Source organism: Aphidius gifuensis, linkage group LG1 (assembly GCF_014905175.1).
Source record: "Aphidius gifuensis isolate YNYX2018 linkage group LG1, ASM1490517v1, whole genome shotgun sequence".
NCBI classification, from domain to species: Eukaryota; Metazoa; Arthropoda; class Insecta; order Hymenoptera; family Braconidae; genus Aphidius; species Aphidius gifuensis.
The window spans coordinates 28,979,793-28,997,457 of NC_057788.1; the positions used below are offsets into that span (position 1 = coordinate 28,979,793).

The window sequence follows — 17,665 nt, forward strand, 5'->3', positions numbered from 1 at the left end:
GATGAATATTACTAGGCTATATGCCACTTACAATTTTCAGGAAAGAATTTACATTAATAACAAAACTTGATGTAAAATTAGTATTATTTTTTTCTCCTTAAATTGTAAGATAAAGTTAATATTTAAATGAGAACATTTATTATTTTTTCATTTTTATGAAAGAAAAATGAAAGTATAATTTTATAAGTAAAGTAGGTACATATTATTAATTAATTGATTATTTTCCAGACACAAATTTAATATTATGCGATTCTATTAATGAATCGAAAATGCCATTACAATCATCAAAAGAAACATATATATCTAATAGTATAGTACGACATTTATTCAAATTCGATAATTCTTCGACAATGTCGATGGTAACCTTTGTATTTTCGATCTCTAAAGTTGTTAAGTTTTCTAATTTTTCAACAAGCTTAATCACTGATCTATTAGAAATTTTAGTGCAATTTGATAGATTTACTTCACACAATTTTGCATTACGTAAATTAGAAACTGATACATTAGTAATAACTTTATTTTTTTTTTCCAACGTGCCTGCGCCAAAACATTTCAAACCAAGACTCAAAATTTCTAATTCACGCAAATTACCAAGTGCTAGCATACCACTATTTGATATATTTGTACCAGTTATACTTAAATGTTGTAATTTCTTAGATTTATTACAGAGATTAATTAAAAATTCATCTGTAACATTGTACTCCCAACCAATACATAATACCTTGAGATTTTTTAAATCAGCCGGAAACATAATGATTTGTTTATCAATCACTGAATTATGGCTATTCAGCGTGGGAGACCCTAGATGTAGCTTAGTTAAATTTATCAATTTATCTAACGACTGAATTAATGCTTCACTCAATCGAAAACCATATACAGTTAAATTGTTGAGAGCAATTAATTTAGGAAATACCTAAAAAATAAATAATTTATTTTAAATTAAATGAGATTTTTTGTTGTACATAATATAATATTCATTAAATGTTTATGAAATTTACCAATGCCAATGAATCTGGTAAGAAAGAATCATATTTTGAATCAAGAAATAATTCTTTCAATGTTCCACCAACTTGTTTTAACGAATTGACCAAAGTCTCTGGGAGCGTTGAATTTTCACATTGCCAATCGATCATCAGCTCTTCAAGATAAAACATTTTAGAAAAAGCATTTTTAAAATCGTCACTTTTTATTACTTTAAATTCTAATGAAAGTATCTTGAGACTTGGACAATTATCACGAATCAATGGCATTATTTCAGAATGGGGATATCGTCTTATATTTAGCTCTGTTAAATTATATCCACAGAAATTTATCACAAACTTTGAATCATTCAGGGTTTCATCATTATCATATTCTGACGTCTTAAAATCAAATCTTGTGAAGCATGAATCAACAAATTCATTATTTTTATACATGCATACTGAAAAATTAATTAAATGGTATCATTAGTATTCATAATAATAATAATATCAATATAAAATTTTGTTTCTATTGTTAATAATTATACTGTATTGTTATTTCCTTACTTTTTTTAAATCGTGGTTGAATATCAAATAATCGACTCAACTGATCTATAATGTTTTTACGGTTTGCTTCTGATATTTTTTCTCCTTTAAAAGGATTCTGTTTGTATATCTCATTAATTTTATCAGCTGTTTTTTTCATTTTTTTCGTGATAACATCATTTAGACATATTTTATATATTGACCGTACCTATAAGAAAAAATTCAATCTATTATTCAATTTAATTAACAATAAATAATTACAGCAGCTAAAAAAAAATCTGCAATTATTATTTAATCGTATAATTCACTACTTATATAATTCAAATAACTTACTTTTTTTTGCAAATTTAAAATACATCTTTTATGCGATTCATCTAAATGACTTGAATCAATCTTCATATTCATTCTACTTGGCTCAGTCTGCATATTTTGAGTCAATTGACGATAAATTATTATAACCTTAAAGGGTGGTTTAAGTTCACCAAGTATCAATTACCACTAGGTGTGTAATATCGTGTAATATTATTTTTTTAAGATCGCTCTATAAAGATAGTATTCAATTAAACTTGAACCACGCGTGAACTTTAACGACTATTTAACGTTCACCAGGAGTTTTCGTAAAAGAGCTTAACTTTCTCAAGCAGTAAGCACTCTCAAGGAAAGAACAAGCAAAACATCCAGAACATGTAACTTTTGATACACGTGCACACAAAACACGTGTACCTAAGCAATCAGCTGGTTTCTCTTTTGACTTTTGTTGTGATTTTTAACTTTGTCCATGCACATGAGCAATTTATTAATTTTTTTTTCTCCGTTGGTATTGAAAATTTAAATTAATCGCAAAATTTAGAAAAAAAACTAAATTAATTTACTAGCTATTAATTAATTACTTTATACTATCAAGAAAAAAAATTTTTGAAATCATATAATATTTAAAAAATGATTATAAATATAATTTGAAGTTATTAAAAAAAATTAGAGCATTAAAAATTTTGATTATGTATTTTAATAATAATTATAATAATTTATAATAATTTAAAGGCTGAGATTAAAAATATTTTATTTCATTTTTTTTCACAAAATCACAACGTTAATTTGTTACTGATTTATTTAAAAAAAAAACCCATTAATATAATAATATATGATTGGTAAATAATAAGTTTCTAAGTAGAAAACAAAAAAATTTTTTTATCTATTAGTCATTATTATTAGTTCATAACAAAGTGGTTATTTGTTTTTTGTTATTTATATCTATTATTTTTTATCTTACGGTGTCAAACAAACGTATTCCATAAACGTATTCCACAAACGTATTCCATAAAAGCTAAAAAAAAAAAACACCAACAAAATTCTAACTATAAAAAAATTGTTTTTAAAATTATAAACAATATTTTAATTATTAATTAATTTAAAAAAAATTTTTTTTAATTGAAAAAAACATTTTATTTTGAAAGATGAATATTACTAGGCCATATGCCACTTACAATTTTCAGGAAACAATTTACATTAATAACAAAACTTGATGTAAATTTAGCGTATTATTTTTTTCTCCTTAAATTGTAAGACAAAGTTAATATTTAAATAAGAACATTTATTATTTTTTTTTTTTATGAAAGAAAAATGAAAGTATAATTTTATAAATAAAGTAGGTATATATTTTTAATTAATTGATTATTTTCCAGACACAAATTTAATATTATGCGATTCTATTAATGAATCGAAAATGCCATTACAATCATCAAAAGAAACACATATACTTAATTGTATAGTACGACATTTTTTTAATTTCGATAATTCTTCGACAATGTCGATGGTAACCTTTGTATTTTCGATCTCTAAAGTTGTTAAGTTTTCTAATTTTTCAACAAGCTTAATCACTGATCTATTAGAAATTTTAGTGCAATTTGATATATCTAAGTCGCTTAATTTTTCATTACGTAAATTAGTAACTGATACATCAGTAATAACTTCATTTTTTTTTTCCAACGTGCCAGCGCCAAAACATTCCAAACCAAGACTGAAAAGTTCTAATTCACTCAAATTATTAAGTGCTAGCATACCACTATTTGATATATTTGTACCAGTTATACTTAAATATTGTAATTTCTTAGATTTATTACAGAGATTAATTAAAAATTCATCTGTAACATTGTACTCCCAACCAATACATAATATCTTGAGATTTTTTAAATCAGCCGGAAACATATTGATTTGTTGGATTTGTTTATCAATTACTGAATGGCTTTTCAGCGTGGGAGACCCTAGATGTAGCTTAGTTAAATTTATCAATTCATCTAAAGACTGGATTAATGCTTCACTCAATCGAAAGCCATATACAGTTAAATCTTTGAGAGCAATTAATGAAGGAAATACCTGAAAAATAAATAATTTATTAAAAATTAAATGAAATTTTTTATTGTACACAATGTAATATTCATTAAATGTTTATGAAATTTACCAATGCCAATGAATCTGGTAAGAAAGAATCATATTTTGAATCAAGATATAATGCTTTTAATGTCCCACCAACTTGTTTCAATGAATCGATTAAAGTCAATGGAAGCGTTGAATTTTCACATTGCCAATTAATCATCAGCTTTTTAAGATAAAACATGTTAAAAAAAGCATTTTCAAAATCCTGATTTCTTATTACTTTAAATTTTAATGTAAGTTCCTTAAGACTTGGACAATTATCACGAATCAATGGCATTATTTCAGAATGGGAATATTGTTTCATATTTAGCTCGGTTAAATGATATCCACAGAAATTTATTATATATTTGGAATCATTTAGGGTTTTATCCTCATCATCTTCTGACGTCTCAAAATTAAATCTTGTGAAGCATGAATCAACAAAGTCATCATTTTTATACATGCATACTGAAAAATTAATTAAATGTTATCATGACTATTTATAAGAATAATAATAATAATATAATTGTTTTTTTTTTTCAACATTAAAAATTATACTGTATTGTTATTTTCTTACCATTTTTAAATCGTGGTTGAATATCGAATAATCGACTTAACTGCCATATAATGTGTTCACGATTTGCTCTTAATTTTTTTTCTTCTTTTAAAGGATTCTTCATGTATATCTCATAAACTCTATCAGCTTTTGTCTTCATTTTTTTCGTGATAACATCATTTACACATATTTTGTATATTGACCTTACCTATAAGAAAAAAATCAATGTATTATTCAATTAAATCAACAATAAACAATTACAGTAGCTAAAAAAAATCTGCAATTATTATTTAATTATTTAATTCACTACTTATATAATTCAAATAACTTACTTTTTTTTGCAAATTTGAAATATATTTTTTATGCGATTCATCTGAATGACTTGAATCAATCTCCATATTCATTCCACTTGGTTCAGTCTGCATATTTTAAGTTAATTAAAGAAAAAAATGATTTATTATAACCTTAAAGGGTGGTTTAAGTTCACCAAGTATCAATTACCACCAGGTGTGTAATATCGTGTAATATTATTTTTTTAAGATCGCCCTATAAAATAAAATTAAATTCAATTAAACTTGAACCACGCGTGAACTTTAACGACTATTTAACGTTCACCAGGAGTTTTCGTAAAAGAGCTTAACTTTCTCAAGCAGTAAGCACTCTCAAGGAAAGAACAGGCAGTATACATGTAACTTTTGATACACGTGCACACAAAACACGTGTACCTAAGCAATCAGCTGGTTTCTCTTTTGACTTTTGTTGTGATTTTTAACTTTGTCCATGCGCATGAGCAATTTATTAATTTTTTTTTCTCCGTTGGTATTTAAAATTTAAATTAATCGCAAAATTTAGAAAAAAAACTAAATTAATTTACTAGCTTTTAATTAATTACTTTATACTATCAAGAAAAAAAATTTTTGAAATAATATAACATTTAAAAAATGATTATAAATATAATTTGAAGTTATTGAAAAAAATTAGAGCATTAAAAATTTTGATTATGTATTTTAATAATAATTATAATAATTTATAATAATTTAAAGGCTGAGATTAAAAATATTTTATTTCATTTTTTTTTACAACGTTAATTCGTTACTGATTATTTAAAAAAAAAAACCTATTAATAATAATATATTATTGGTAAATAATAAGTTTCTAAGTTAAAAAAAAAAAAACTTTTTTATCTATAAGTCATTATTATCAGTTCTTAACAAAGTGGTTATTTTTTTTTTGTTATTTATATCTATTATTTTTTATCTTACGGTGTTGAACACATTGACGTATTACTTATTTAATTTTTTTTTTGGAACTTTTAACTATTTTAAGGCATTAGTATTATTTAGTCGCCAAATAATTTTCCTAAAGAACAAACGTATTCCATAAAAGCTAAAAAAACAGCAACAAAATTCTAAATATAAAAAAAAATTGTTTTTAAAATTAAAAATAAATGAAAAAGTATTAAATTTATAAACAATATTTTAATTATTATTTACTTAATTAAAAAAAAACATTTTTTTTTGAAAAATGAATATTACTAGGCCATATGCCACTTACATATCTGATACAGCAGCTGTTTTCATCATAAACTTTAGCATCTTGGGTACAATAGGTAATAGAAAAAAAATTATAATATTAAGTAATATCTAATTATCAAGTGAATAAAAATAATTAAAAATTATTTTTATAATTTGCAGGAAATATATTGACAATAATTGCCTTTAGAAGTAGTAACAAAATTCAAAAAAATGCAACAAAAAGATTTATTATAAATTTAGCAATATCAGATTTAATATTATCAGCAATTTCATTACCAATTCTTGCTGGACAATTTTTATTTGATGATTGGTTATTCAACAGACCATTATGCACAGTTTCATCAGTTATATTATTTGGTAATATTAATGTAACACTTTTGAGTATGACTGCAATTGCCATAACCAGGTAAACAAAATTAAAAACTAAATAAAATTATTTACCAATAATTTATGAATAAAAAATTAATTTTTAATATATTTACAGGTATTTCATGGTTTTAAAACCAACTGTTTATCCAAGATATTTTACTGATAAGAATGTCAGTACTACAATGATTTTAATTTGGATATTTAGTTACTTGGAACGTGTACCACCAACTTTTGATTTGTGGGGAACAATTGATGTTAATCCAAAAACATTTTCTTGTGGTAGTTATAATCACCGACATCATTGGTTTGATCCAAATTATGTGCTCGCTATGATTGCATTTATTACACCATGTCTTGTTATGAGTTACTCATACGTATCGATTTATTTTAAAATTAAAAAAACACGTGAAAATGTTGAAATACATGATAGTAGAGCTACTAAAAATATTGAGAAAGAAAAAAAAATAACAAAACTTATGTTTATAATATTTGTTAGTTTTTTAATTTGTTTTTTACCATTAGTATTAATTGATTCAATTGATGATGAAAGATATCATCCAGAATTACATGTATTACATACAGTACTTAGTTGTGCAATTGTTTTTATTAATCCAATTATTTATGCTTGCTCAAATAAACGTTATAGAAATGCATACAAAGAAATTTTCAAAAGCAGTGGTAATGGTAGTAGTAATCAACCAGATATCAGTTGCCAGACTCCACGTTGTTTGCCAACAAAATAAATTTCAAAACTAATTATTAATTTACGTATTTTAATTATAGATTGATTTTGAAAATTTAATTTTAATATTTTAAAATACTATTTCAGCTTATTTATTTGTGAATAAAAAAATTTTTCTTTCCTTTTTATTTATACTTGAATTAGTTTTAATAAAAGTTGTATTAAAATTCTATAAAATTTATATAAAATAACAATAATAATGTCAATTTATTATTATATTTTTTTCATTATTTTTTCAAGACGAAATAAATGAATAAATCTATCACAAGCAAATATTAAAATAAGAACATTATTTATTATTTTCTTTTAAACCTATAAAAAAAAAAAAATTTCATGAAAAAAATTCAATAACAATAATAATGATAATAATAATAATTATTATTATTATATATTATTAATTAATTGATGAATTTCCAGATTCGTTACTTATTTAATTTCAAAAAAACACCAACAAAATTCTAAATATAAAAAAATTGTTTTTAAAATTAAAAATAAAAGAAAAAGTGTTAGATTTATAAACAGATATTTTAATTATTGATTAATTTTTTAAACTTTTATTAATTGAAAGAAAACATTTTATTTTGGATTTTTTAAATATTATGAAGGTCATATGCTTACTTACAATTTCTTTGTGGAAACAGTTTATTATTTAGTAATGATAACCATTATAAATTTACTATTATTTTTTTTTCATTATATTGTGACAAAAAAAAAAAAAAAAATTAATTACAAGTTAATATTTGAATAAGAACATTTTTTATTTTCTTTTTATAAAAAAAAATAAAAGTATAATTTTATAATTAAAGTAAATAATGATAATAATAATATATTATTAATTGATTATTTTGGACAATCAAATATAATGTTATGTGATTTTGATAATGATTTGAAAATGCCATTACAATCTTCAAAAGAAACCCATATCAATAAAACTTCACTACGGCATTTCTCCAATTTAGATAAATCTTCGATAATTTCAATGCTTACCATTGTATTTTGAACAATTAAAAGTGTTAAATTATCTAAATTTTCAACAAGCTTAATCACTGATCTATTAGAAATTTTGGTGCAACTTGATATATTTAAGTAAAACAATTTTTCAATAGATAAATTTGTAACTGATTGATCAGTAATCAGTTCATTTTTTATTTCCAAACTACCTGCACTGAAACATTTTAAACCAAGATTGAAATATTTTAATTTACTCAAATTATTGATTGCAACCATACTATCATCTGTTATATTTGTAGCATGTATATCTAAATATCGTAGTTTCTTTGATTTATTACAGAGATTAATAAAAAATTCATCTGTAAAATTGTACCCCCAGCTAACACATATTACCTTGAGATTTTTTAAATCAGTCAGAAACATATTGATTTGTTTATCAATCACTGAATGGCTATTTAGCGTGGAAGACACTAGACGTAGATTAGTTAAATTTTCCAATTTATCTAACGACTGGATTAATACTTCACTCAATCGAAGGCCATTCACAATCAAATGGCTGAGAGCAATTAATTCAGGAAATACCTAAAAAATAAATAATTTATTTTAAATTAAATGAAATTTTTTATTGGACATAATATAATATTCATTAAATGTTTATGAAACTTACAGATGCCAATGAATCTGGTAAGAAAGAATTATATTTTGATTGAAGATATAATTCTTTTAATGTTTTACCAACTTCTTTCAATGAATTGACCAAAGTCTCTGGGAGCGTTGAATTTTCACATAACAAATTAATTATCAGTGTTTCAAGCTGAAACATTTTAAAAAAAGCATTTTTAAAATCCAGACTTTCCATTACTTCAAATTCTAATGAAAGTTTCTTGAGACTTGGACAATTATCACGAATCAATGGCATTATTTCAGAATGGGGATATTTTCTTATATATAGTTCTGTTAAATTATATCCACAGAAGTTTATTACAAATCTTGAATCATTTAGGCTTTTATCATCATCTGGCGCCTCAAATTCAAATTTCGTAAAGCATGAATCAACCAATTTACCACTTCTATATTTGCATACTGAAAAATTAATTCAATGTTATCATTAGTATTTATAATAATAATAATATAAAAATTTGTTCCGATAATTAAAATATATACTGTATTATTTTCTTACTTTTTTTAAATTGAGGTTGAATTTTAAATAATGGACGCAACTGACTTATAATGTTTCTACGAAATTCTCTCAATTTTTCTTCTCTCTTGAAAAAATTCTTCTTGTACCTCTTATTATGAATTCTATTAGCTTCTTGGATCATTTTTGTCGTGATAACATCATTTATACATATTTTGTATATTGACCTTACCTATAAGAAGAAAATTAATTTATTATTCAATTTAATACAGCAGCTTAAAAAAATCTGCAATAATTATTTAATTGTAATTTACTATTGATCTTGATATAATATAGCTATATATAATTTCAATAACTTACATTATTTTGTACGTTTAAAATGTATTTTTTATGCCATTCATCTGAATGACTTGCATCCATCTCCATATTTATCTGACCTGGTTCAATCTTAATTTTTTTTTGTTTCTCTTCAAAACACGAATAATCTTTTTGCCTTTTACTAAACCAAGAAGACTAGAAGAAATATGTGGAGGAGTACACAAATGAGTATATGTGACTACAAAATCTAGCTATGAAAGTGCCTTGAAAAAAAAAACGATGAATTATTATAACCTTAAATACAAAATTTAAAAATTTGATAAAAGATACTTGATAAATGATTGCACTTTATACCTTTTTTTTCACCGCACGTTAATAAAATCGTATTTAACTTTACAAACTTGTCAAATAGAAAAATTGTGTAAAGGTAGGTTTCACCAAATATTAATTGCGCTACGAGTTGTGAAATATAATTTTCTCTCAAGATGTGGTATTTAGTTGAACTTCAACTACGCGTTTATTGACTGTATAATTAACAGGACTTTAACCACGAGTGAACTTTAACGACTATTTAACTGTATTTAACGTTCACCAGGAGTTTCCATAAAAGAGCTTAACTTAATTCCCTTAATTCTCAAGCACTCTGAGCACTCTCAAGGAAAGCAGTACATGTAACTTTTGACACACGTGCAGTCGTGCACACAAAACACGTGTAGTGTGTACCTAAGCAATCAGCTGGTTTCTCTTTTGACTTTTGTTGTGATTTTTAACTTTGTCCATGCCCATGGGCCATGCTGTCTGTATTTATTATTTTTAAAAATTTGGCAGTTGCCAGTTTGTCGATGTGTGATTGTGTGTAGTGTTTGTGTTGTTTAATATATGCTTAGTATGTATCTGAAAGATATGTAGTATAGAAAAAAAAAAACAAAACAAATACAGGTATATGCAAAAAGAAAAAAAAATATAAATAAAAACTTACGAAGGGGTGAACTGCTGGTGAAATAAATCAGGTGGGAATGCCACAAAAGTGCCAGGTGTGAGACAACGTGCTGAATTGTTGAGGTGCATTAACAGGGCAATTTTTTTATTTACCTGAAATTGCAAATATAAATTATATTATTTTTTTTATATATTCGATTAATAAAGGTGTTGGTTCTTGGAGTCACTTTACCTGTGGTCGATACATTATTCCTGCTAATTGATGTTTCAGGTATTGTTATTGTTTACACTTTTATTTTTATTGTTTTCATTCGAAAAATTTGTGTCCAAGTTGTCTGTGAATGTGCATGCAACAATTAATCACTTAATTATTGTCGTTAATAATATGTAGTATTTAAATATCCACGTATAATTTATTATTTATGTAATTGAAAGTTTCGTTCAGTTGTAATCATACTATACACCTGCTGACTTTACGCGTAGACTGATTGACGTGTTTGTTTACTTACTGAATTGTTGATATACTGATGATCCAGATATATTTTCCCGCAATTTTTTTTTTTGCAAATGCGCACGCAACAAATTAAAACACGTATATATATTTTTTTAAAAATCATTTAAATATTAATTATAACTAGAATTAATAATTACACTTTTTAAATTAAAAAATTAACAGAACCATGAATTTTTTTTTATTCATTTTTCATTAAAAATATTTCAAGAAGCTAGAAAAATAATTCAAGTTATTTGAAAATGTTTTTTCATTGTCATAAATATATAGGTAAAATATATTGATAAATTTTATTTTTTTTCTTGAATAGATAAATCGATAATAAATATTTTGTACGGGTAGAATATGCAGTAGTTTTTTTTATTTTTTGTTGAGTATTTTTTTTTTTTATTCATCTATTGAATGACTCATCATTAGCTGCAAAATTCACAGATAAGACGTTCTCCCGTACTTTCACGTACTTTAGCGGTTTTTTTTTTTTATTGAGTCAGGGTGGAAAGGTACGGTCTCCAAGGAGCGTCTGCGCCGGCTGTCCGACTGTCGCGTTCGGGCGTTCTAATCAAGCGCTTTGGAACGCTCACAACTTCCAAACAGTCGAGCAGCTGTATGATGAATATACTTTTGTTTTAAATAAAAATATAAATATTATAGATAATAGAGAAAAATTAATTTTGATAATAGCTGATAAAGTTACTTAAGAATATTGTAGGAGAAAATGACAGAAAAATTAAAATAAAATGAAAAGCTGTTAGCAATTTGCATACAATAAAAAATGAGGGATATTTCTAAATATTAATAAATGGCCATTTAAACAATAATGATAAAAAATTTCATCGATTTTTCTGCCTTAATATACATCAGTTTGACTATTTTTTAAATTAAATTAAAAAAAAACTATGGTAAACATAAAAACATTAGTATACTGCACTAACACTTTACCAGCTAAACACATACAGTTAAAGAACTTATATATATGTGCGTGACTGCCCAGCGTCTACAGAAGCCTGACCCGGCTTTGGTCAGTCGAGCGTTCAGACTGGTTCAGACACGACTTCTGATTGCAGCGCTCCGAGCGCGAACGCGCCTTGACTTGTATTCTCGGGACGAGCAAGGACGAGCGGCTCTAAACGCGACAGTCGGACAGTAGACGCAGACCAACGCAGACGCTTCTTGGATACCGTACCTGAATCGACCCCTTCCATCTCTTTTTTTTTCCCTTAATATCTTACAGATAAGAACTATCTCTATTTTTGCATTCAACAACTGGACTTTGACAAGACTCGTTATAAATAAATAAATAATTCTCTTCTGCTAAGTTATAAATTTTTAAATTTTGTATCAATTTAGTGTAACACTTGTATATTTTAGTGTTTAAAAATGAAGTCTTCATTTAGTGATAATATTAAAAAAATTTGTGGTGATTTAAAAAGTTCTTTAAAATTAAAAAAAAGGTATTTTTTTCATTCAAATATTTTATGTCAATTCTTAAAAATCATTAAAACATTGTCACTATTTTTGTCCTTAGTGTGTATTATTTAAAATAAAAAAATATATGAAATTATAATAATGTTAATTTTTTTATATTTTTCAGAAACAGTGTGCTTTTACCAAAAAAAACCGATTCAATTAGTGCGAAACTTAAAAAACAGCTATTACGACCATTAAAGAAAAAAAATTGTCCTCTATCTTTAGCTCCAATGAAAAATAATCAAGAACAAAAAAATAGTTGTGTAGGAACTTTATTCAAGCCAATTAAATGTTCACCATGTTCACCAAAGATTAATAAAAATTGCATCAACTCAAATAATGATGATGATTTTGGAGTTGACTGCGCCTCAGGTAAAAATATTTCCTTTAAAATTTATAAATTTCTTTAAGCACTATTTATGTTTCTATATTTATTAATTATTTTTTTTTCTGCTTATAGATTCAACAAGTTACAGTTCACTGTTATCTTCACCACCATCATCATCAGGCTCGTTTGATTCTGGAATTAATAGAAAATTCGAATCAAATAATTCACTTCAAAATGACATTAACTTACCTCAAGATAATCTACCTCAAAAATTGCCAATAGAAAGACAATTTGAAACAACTAGATGTAATTTAAATGACAAATTTAAATCTGATAATTCACTTGACAACTCACGGCATAAATTTTGTTATTATGATTTAAAATCAAAGCAACAGTCTTTACCAATTTCTCGAGTACTTGATGACTATGACATTGCTCATCTTCTTGGACAGACAGAATATTTATCGTACCTTGAAAAATCAAAGGAAAATAACGACAAATGGAGAAACACTTGGTGATATAAATTTCTTTAGATAATTATTCTCAAAATTATATATAAATTATGTAAATTAATTTCAAATTTTAATTTATTGCTATATTTAAAAAACTATTTAAATGTTAATTATTTATAAAAAAAAAAAGAAAGACTGTTTAATTAAAAAATAAACTTAAATTTATCTGTGAAAATAAATATTATTTAAATTAAATGTAATTATTGTTTTGTTATTTAATCTTTTTTTTTTTTTTTAAATTGAATTTTTCACGGGAAAAAATGGCTGCAAACATGGCTCCCGAATTTTTTGTTTATCATGTTGGCTAACATGAATATATTTTTTCCAAAGCAATTTATTAATTTTTTTTCTCTGTTGTTATTTAAAATTTAAATTAATCGCAAAATTTAGAGAAAAAAATTAAATTAATCAACCAAATATCAGTTTACAAACTCCACGTTGTTTCAAATAAATTTCAAAAATAATTATAGGTATTATTCTATGTATTTTAATTAAAGATTGAATTTTAAATTAAATTTTTTTAAATCCTTTTATTGATATTTTAATTAAAAATTTATTATTAAAAAGTATATTAATAATTCAAGTTTCTTATAAATAATTTTAAAATATTGCGCTTTTAAATTTTAGGAAGTTTTAACTTTGTAAATTCGCCATTTTGTTTTGGGGAAATAAAAACTTGGGGATTTTAATTGCCATTTACGGGGCAGCCATATTGTTAAAAAATTGTTTGCACTTTGCAACTTAATATTATAAATAAATAAATATTATAAATAATGTTGTTCAATCTTCATAATAATAACATAATAGTCAACAACATGATGTTGTGTTGACTGTTTATTTATCAAAAACGTTATAATAATTATTAAAAAATACTATAGGTACCTATACATTGTAAAATATCAAAATTAAGTGAAAATTATTAATGTGAGGTTATGTTATAAAGTTATTTATTGAAATTTTTTTAATAAACAATATAATATTAAAAATGTCGAAACGTAAATATGATGATGTATTGACTGACGAGAAAAATTGGTCGGAAGTAACAAAGCCAGATGCATTCAAGCATTCACTTGATTCCGATGAAGATGATGATGAAGCTGTTAATGAAAATTACAATATTTTGGATGAACAAGAAATTGAAGGTAATGATTTTTCAACATGAAACATGTAAATGTTAATTATGCAATTGTATGATAATATTATTTTGTTCATTATTCAGGAGCTGAAGATGGCCCAATGGCATCAGAAGCAAATGTTGGATTTACTGCTTTTAACATGAAAGAAGAAATGGAAGAAGGACATTTTGATAAAGACGGTCATTACTTATTTAAAAAAGATAAAGAAGTCAGGGATAATTGGCTGGATGACATTGACTGGGTCAAGGTAACATATTGCAAAATAAAAATCATACACAATTATCATTGTTATCATCCATTCAAGTATTGAAATTTTATTTTTATCATTTGTTATCTTTTTAGATTAAGCCCAGAAGTGATGCTGAAACAAAAAATGAAAATGAAAAAGGACTGGCTGATAGTGATAGTGATGATGATGTTGATGAAAATATCACGTTTGATCCATCAACATTGTACAAAGAGATTTTGGATTTTTTAAAACCTGGTGAAACTGTTACAAAAGCTCTTTGTCGACTTGGTACAAAAAAAAAAAAAGATTATTATTATTATTTTTCTATTGATGAATTAATTTTATTTACAATGATAAATTGATGTTTATTTTAAAGGTAAAGGAAAAAAAAAAATATCATCAGCTGAAAGATGGAAAAGAAAAAAAGCTGGTCTAAGTGAAATTGATGAAAATTCAGAGAAAATAATTAAATTAACTGAGCTTGCTAATGAGCTATTATCAAGAACTGGAAATATGGATATTTATCAAGACAGTTATGAATCAATAAAGCATAAAGTATGTAAATTTAATGACGTTTATTTATAAACATTGGAAAATATATATATAATAAATTTGTTAATTTTATTATTTGTTTAAGGTTGATCAAGCAAACAAACAAGATTTAAATAACACTGAATTAGACATGTATGCTGATGACTTTGATAGTAAAGAACAAGGTAAGCTTGATGAACCATCAACATCAAATCAAACTGACGATGACAATATTAAAAAAAATCTACTTGAACAACCGACAAGTTGGGAATTAAAATGGTCCCAAAATGATGATGCTGAAGTAAATGGTCCTCATACCACTGAGCAAATGTTTGCTTGGGCTAATGAAGGATACTTTAAAGACAAGGGTTGGGTACGTCGTACTGGACAAAATGGACAGTTTTATACAGCATCAAGAGTTGATTTTGAAATTTACATGTGATTATTTAATAATAAAATAAATATAAATACAACAACAAAAACAATAACAATAACAACAACAACAACAACAACAACTACAATTGACTTTTTATTTTATTATAATTTTATTATTTATCATTTTATGTTTCATTATTTCATATTATTATTTTTTTTCATATTCAAGTTATCCCATTGTAATCTTCGACGTCGAAATTTAACTGTTTTTTCATCACTACAATTTGAATGGGATTTTGTACAATCATTGATAGCAGTACTTGAAAAAGATATAAAAATATAATTAACAATTATTCATGAATCATCGTGGGTGAGTGTTTTTAAATATATTTTTTAAAATTACCTTAAATTTGTTGATGATATTGTTAGTTTTTTTAATTGACATAAAAAACGTTTTTGGCAATTTTCATTTGACATATTAATTAAAGAATATATTATGTTCTCAATGTTATTTATAAAATGAGGTTCTTGATAAAATAAAGTGGGTGAATAATTATTCTTGTCAGATCGAGAGTAATAGCTCGGGGCAGAAGACCATTCATTACCATATTCTTCGTGTTTAACATGATCATGTTGAAATGGATAATGTCCTGAAATATTTAAAATATATTTTTTTTTAATTATATTATTTATTTATCTAAAGCAATTTCATTCACAAAAATAATTTGAAAATTATTTTAATTATTTTTTAAAAATAGTTTCAATTATTTTTTAACGATAGGTCAATTATTGCTTTTTGCAAAATTAAATTTAAATTCATACCGTGTTCAAATATTGGTCCTTCAATAATTGGATAATTATTATCTTTATAAAGATAATTTGAATATTTATAAATACCAAAAAATTTAAGTGCCAAAAATCCAACTCCAATTATTGTCATAACAACCAATATAATTTTTATTTTAAATATCACAAATGCAGCAATGCTTTGTACACCTCCAAGCACTAAAAATAATAATCCATTGATATAACTAATTAAATTTCATACAGATTAAAAAAATATATACTTTAATATAAATATTTTTTTTTTAATATATTTTTTTTATTAAAACAAAAAAGTTTGTTTAATTACACCCAAGACCATGAAGAGGATTGAAATAAACACTGCTAAATCCGCCTTTTCTCACTGAAAGTTTAAAAATAAAAGAAAAAAAAAAAAATAGCCCTCAGAAAAAAAAGTATAATAATAACAGAACCAAGAAAGAATATTAAAGAAATAAAATAGAATTTTTTTTTTTTTTGTTTAAAAAAGATTATATAAGTTTACTTACAAAAAAGCAATTCGTGTTTTCCTTTTTTTCTTGGATGATAAATATCACGAAAAGTTTTTTTATCATCATAATCATCAGCAATGCAACAACTGATGATGCAGCATAAAATAAAATAAAATAATAAAACTTTCATTTTGTATATATTATTTATTTATATATATTAATCAAGCTATATTCTTTCTTGGTTAAATTATTTTTCATTGATACTGTTTAATTAAATTTACAAAATAAAAAAAGTATAAAATAAGTTACTTGATATATGAAAGACAAGTTTAAACTGCAAACTTGGCAAATTAAAATCAATTTATATACGTTGTAAAGTAATAGGAGTAATTTTTAAACTAAACAAACGAGATATTTACTTTTTATCCCCATTTGCTAATCAAATTACAAACTTGTTACTTTTATTTTTTAAACTTTTTTCATATATTTTTTTTTCCATACACTGGGTCACTGGACCAGTGTGTCTTCAATGGAAAAAAAAGTGTAAATAAACTTTTTCATTTTTAATAAGTTTGTGAAATAGAAAGCGTGTTAAAATAATATCTTCAAGATAATCAACAATTATCCTAAATTATCCACTTATATTTTTGCAAAAAAAAAAAAAATATAATATTAACAACAATAACAACACTATAATTGTTTAAATGAAAATAGTCATTTTTAAATTTCATTTTTTATCGTTTAAAAAAAAATAAAAGTTAACTCATTTTATTTTATTATTAAAAAAGTAAATTTATAAAAAAATAATAGTTTTTTTTTTTTGTTATTATTTTTGTT

The 17,665-nt window shown here is 24.3% G+C and overlaps 4 protein-coding genes and 1 long non-coding RNA gene across 6 annotated transcripts; 3 read left to right on the forward strand and 2 right to left on the reverse strand.

Annotated features, from left to right (window-relative positions):
- The first annotated feature begins 5,997 nt into the window (after positions 1–5,997).
- LOC122847374 (protein trapped in endoderm-1-like) lies at positions 5,998–7,120 on the forward strand. The gene is made up of 4 exons (XM_044145014.1): positions 5,998–6,082; positions 6,168–6,414; positions 6,493–6,740; positions 6,900–7,120. The coding sequence occupies exons 1-4, from the start codon at positions 5,998–6,000 to the stop codon at positions 7,118–7,120; spliced, it is 801 nt and encodes a 266-aa protein (XP_044000949.1).
- A 1,918-nt stretch (positions 7,121–9,038) lies between these two features.
- Positions 9,039–10,157, reverse strand: LOC122860189. The gene is made up of 4 exons (XR_006374433.1): positions 9,881–10,157; positions 9,569–9,789; positions 9,251–9,440; positions 9,039–9,153 (listed from the first exon to the last, which is right to left on the reverse strand). It is a non-coding gene; the product is annotated as an uncharacterized LOC122860189 (long non-coding RNA).
- A 457-nt stretch (positions 10,158–10,614) lies between these two features.
- On the forward strand, positions 10,615–13,289 carry LOC122860181. The gene is made up of 3 exons (XM_044163879.1): positions 10,615–10,736; positions 12,568–12,815; positions 12,904–13,289. The coding sequence occupies exons 2-3, from the start codon at positions 12,674–12,676 to the stop codon at positions 13,287–13,289; spliced, it is 528 nt and encodes a 175-aa protein (XP_044019814.1). The 5' UTR covers positions 10,615–10,736; positions 12,568–12,673.
- Positions 13,290–13,992: 703 nt separating this feature from the next.
- On the forward strand, positions 13,993–16,774 carry LOC122860164 (CD2 antigen cytoplasmic tail-binding protein 2 homolog). Its single transcript, XM_044163855.1, has 5 exons — positions 13,993–14,425; positions 14,503–14,666; positions 14,762–14,936; positions 15,025–15,203; positions 15,286–16,774. Exons 1-5 carry the CDS (start codon positions 14,269–14,271, stop codon positions 15,619–15,621), a joined length of 1,011 nt encoding a protein of 336 aa, XP_044019790.1. The 5' UTR covers positions 13,993–14,268; the 3' UTR covers positions 15,622–16,774.
- On the reverse strand, positions 15,701–17,454 carry LOC122860174. 2 transcript variants are annotated; one of them, XM_044163871.1, is made up of 5 exons: positions 16,886–17,454; positions 16,687–16,740; positions 16,377–16,559; positions 15,958–16,204; positions 15,701–15,873 (listed from the first exon to the last, which is right to left on the reverse strand). In XM_044163871.1, exons 1-5 carry the CDS (start codon positions 17,016–17,018, stop codon positions 15,750–15,752), a joined length of 741 nt encoding a protein of 246 aa, XP_044019806.1. In that variant the 5' UTR covers positions 17,019–17,454; the 3' UTR covers positions 15,701–15,749. The 2 variants fall into 2 exon arrangements, with proteins under 2 accessions (XP_044019806.1, XP_044019807.1); XM_044163872.1 differs by lacking the exon at positions 16,687–16,740.
- Between the last annotated feature and the right edge of the window lie 211 nt (positions 17,455–17,665).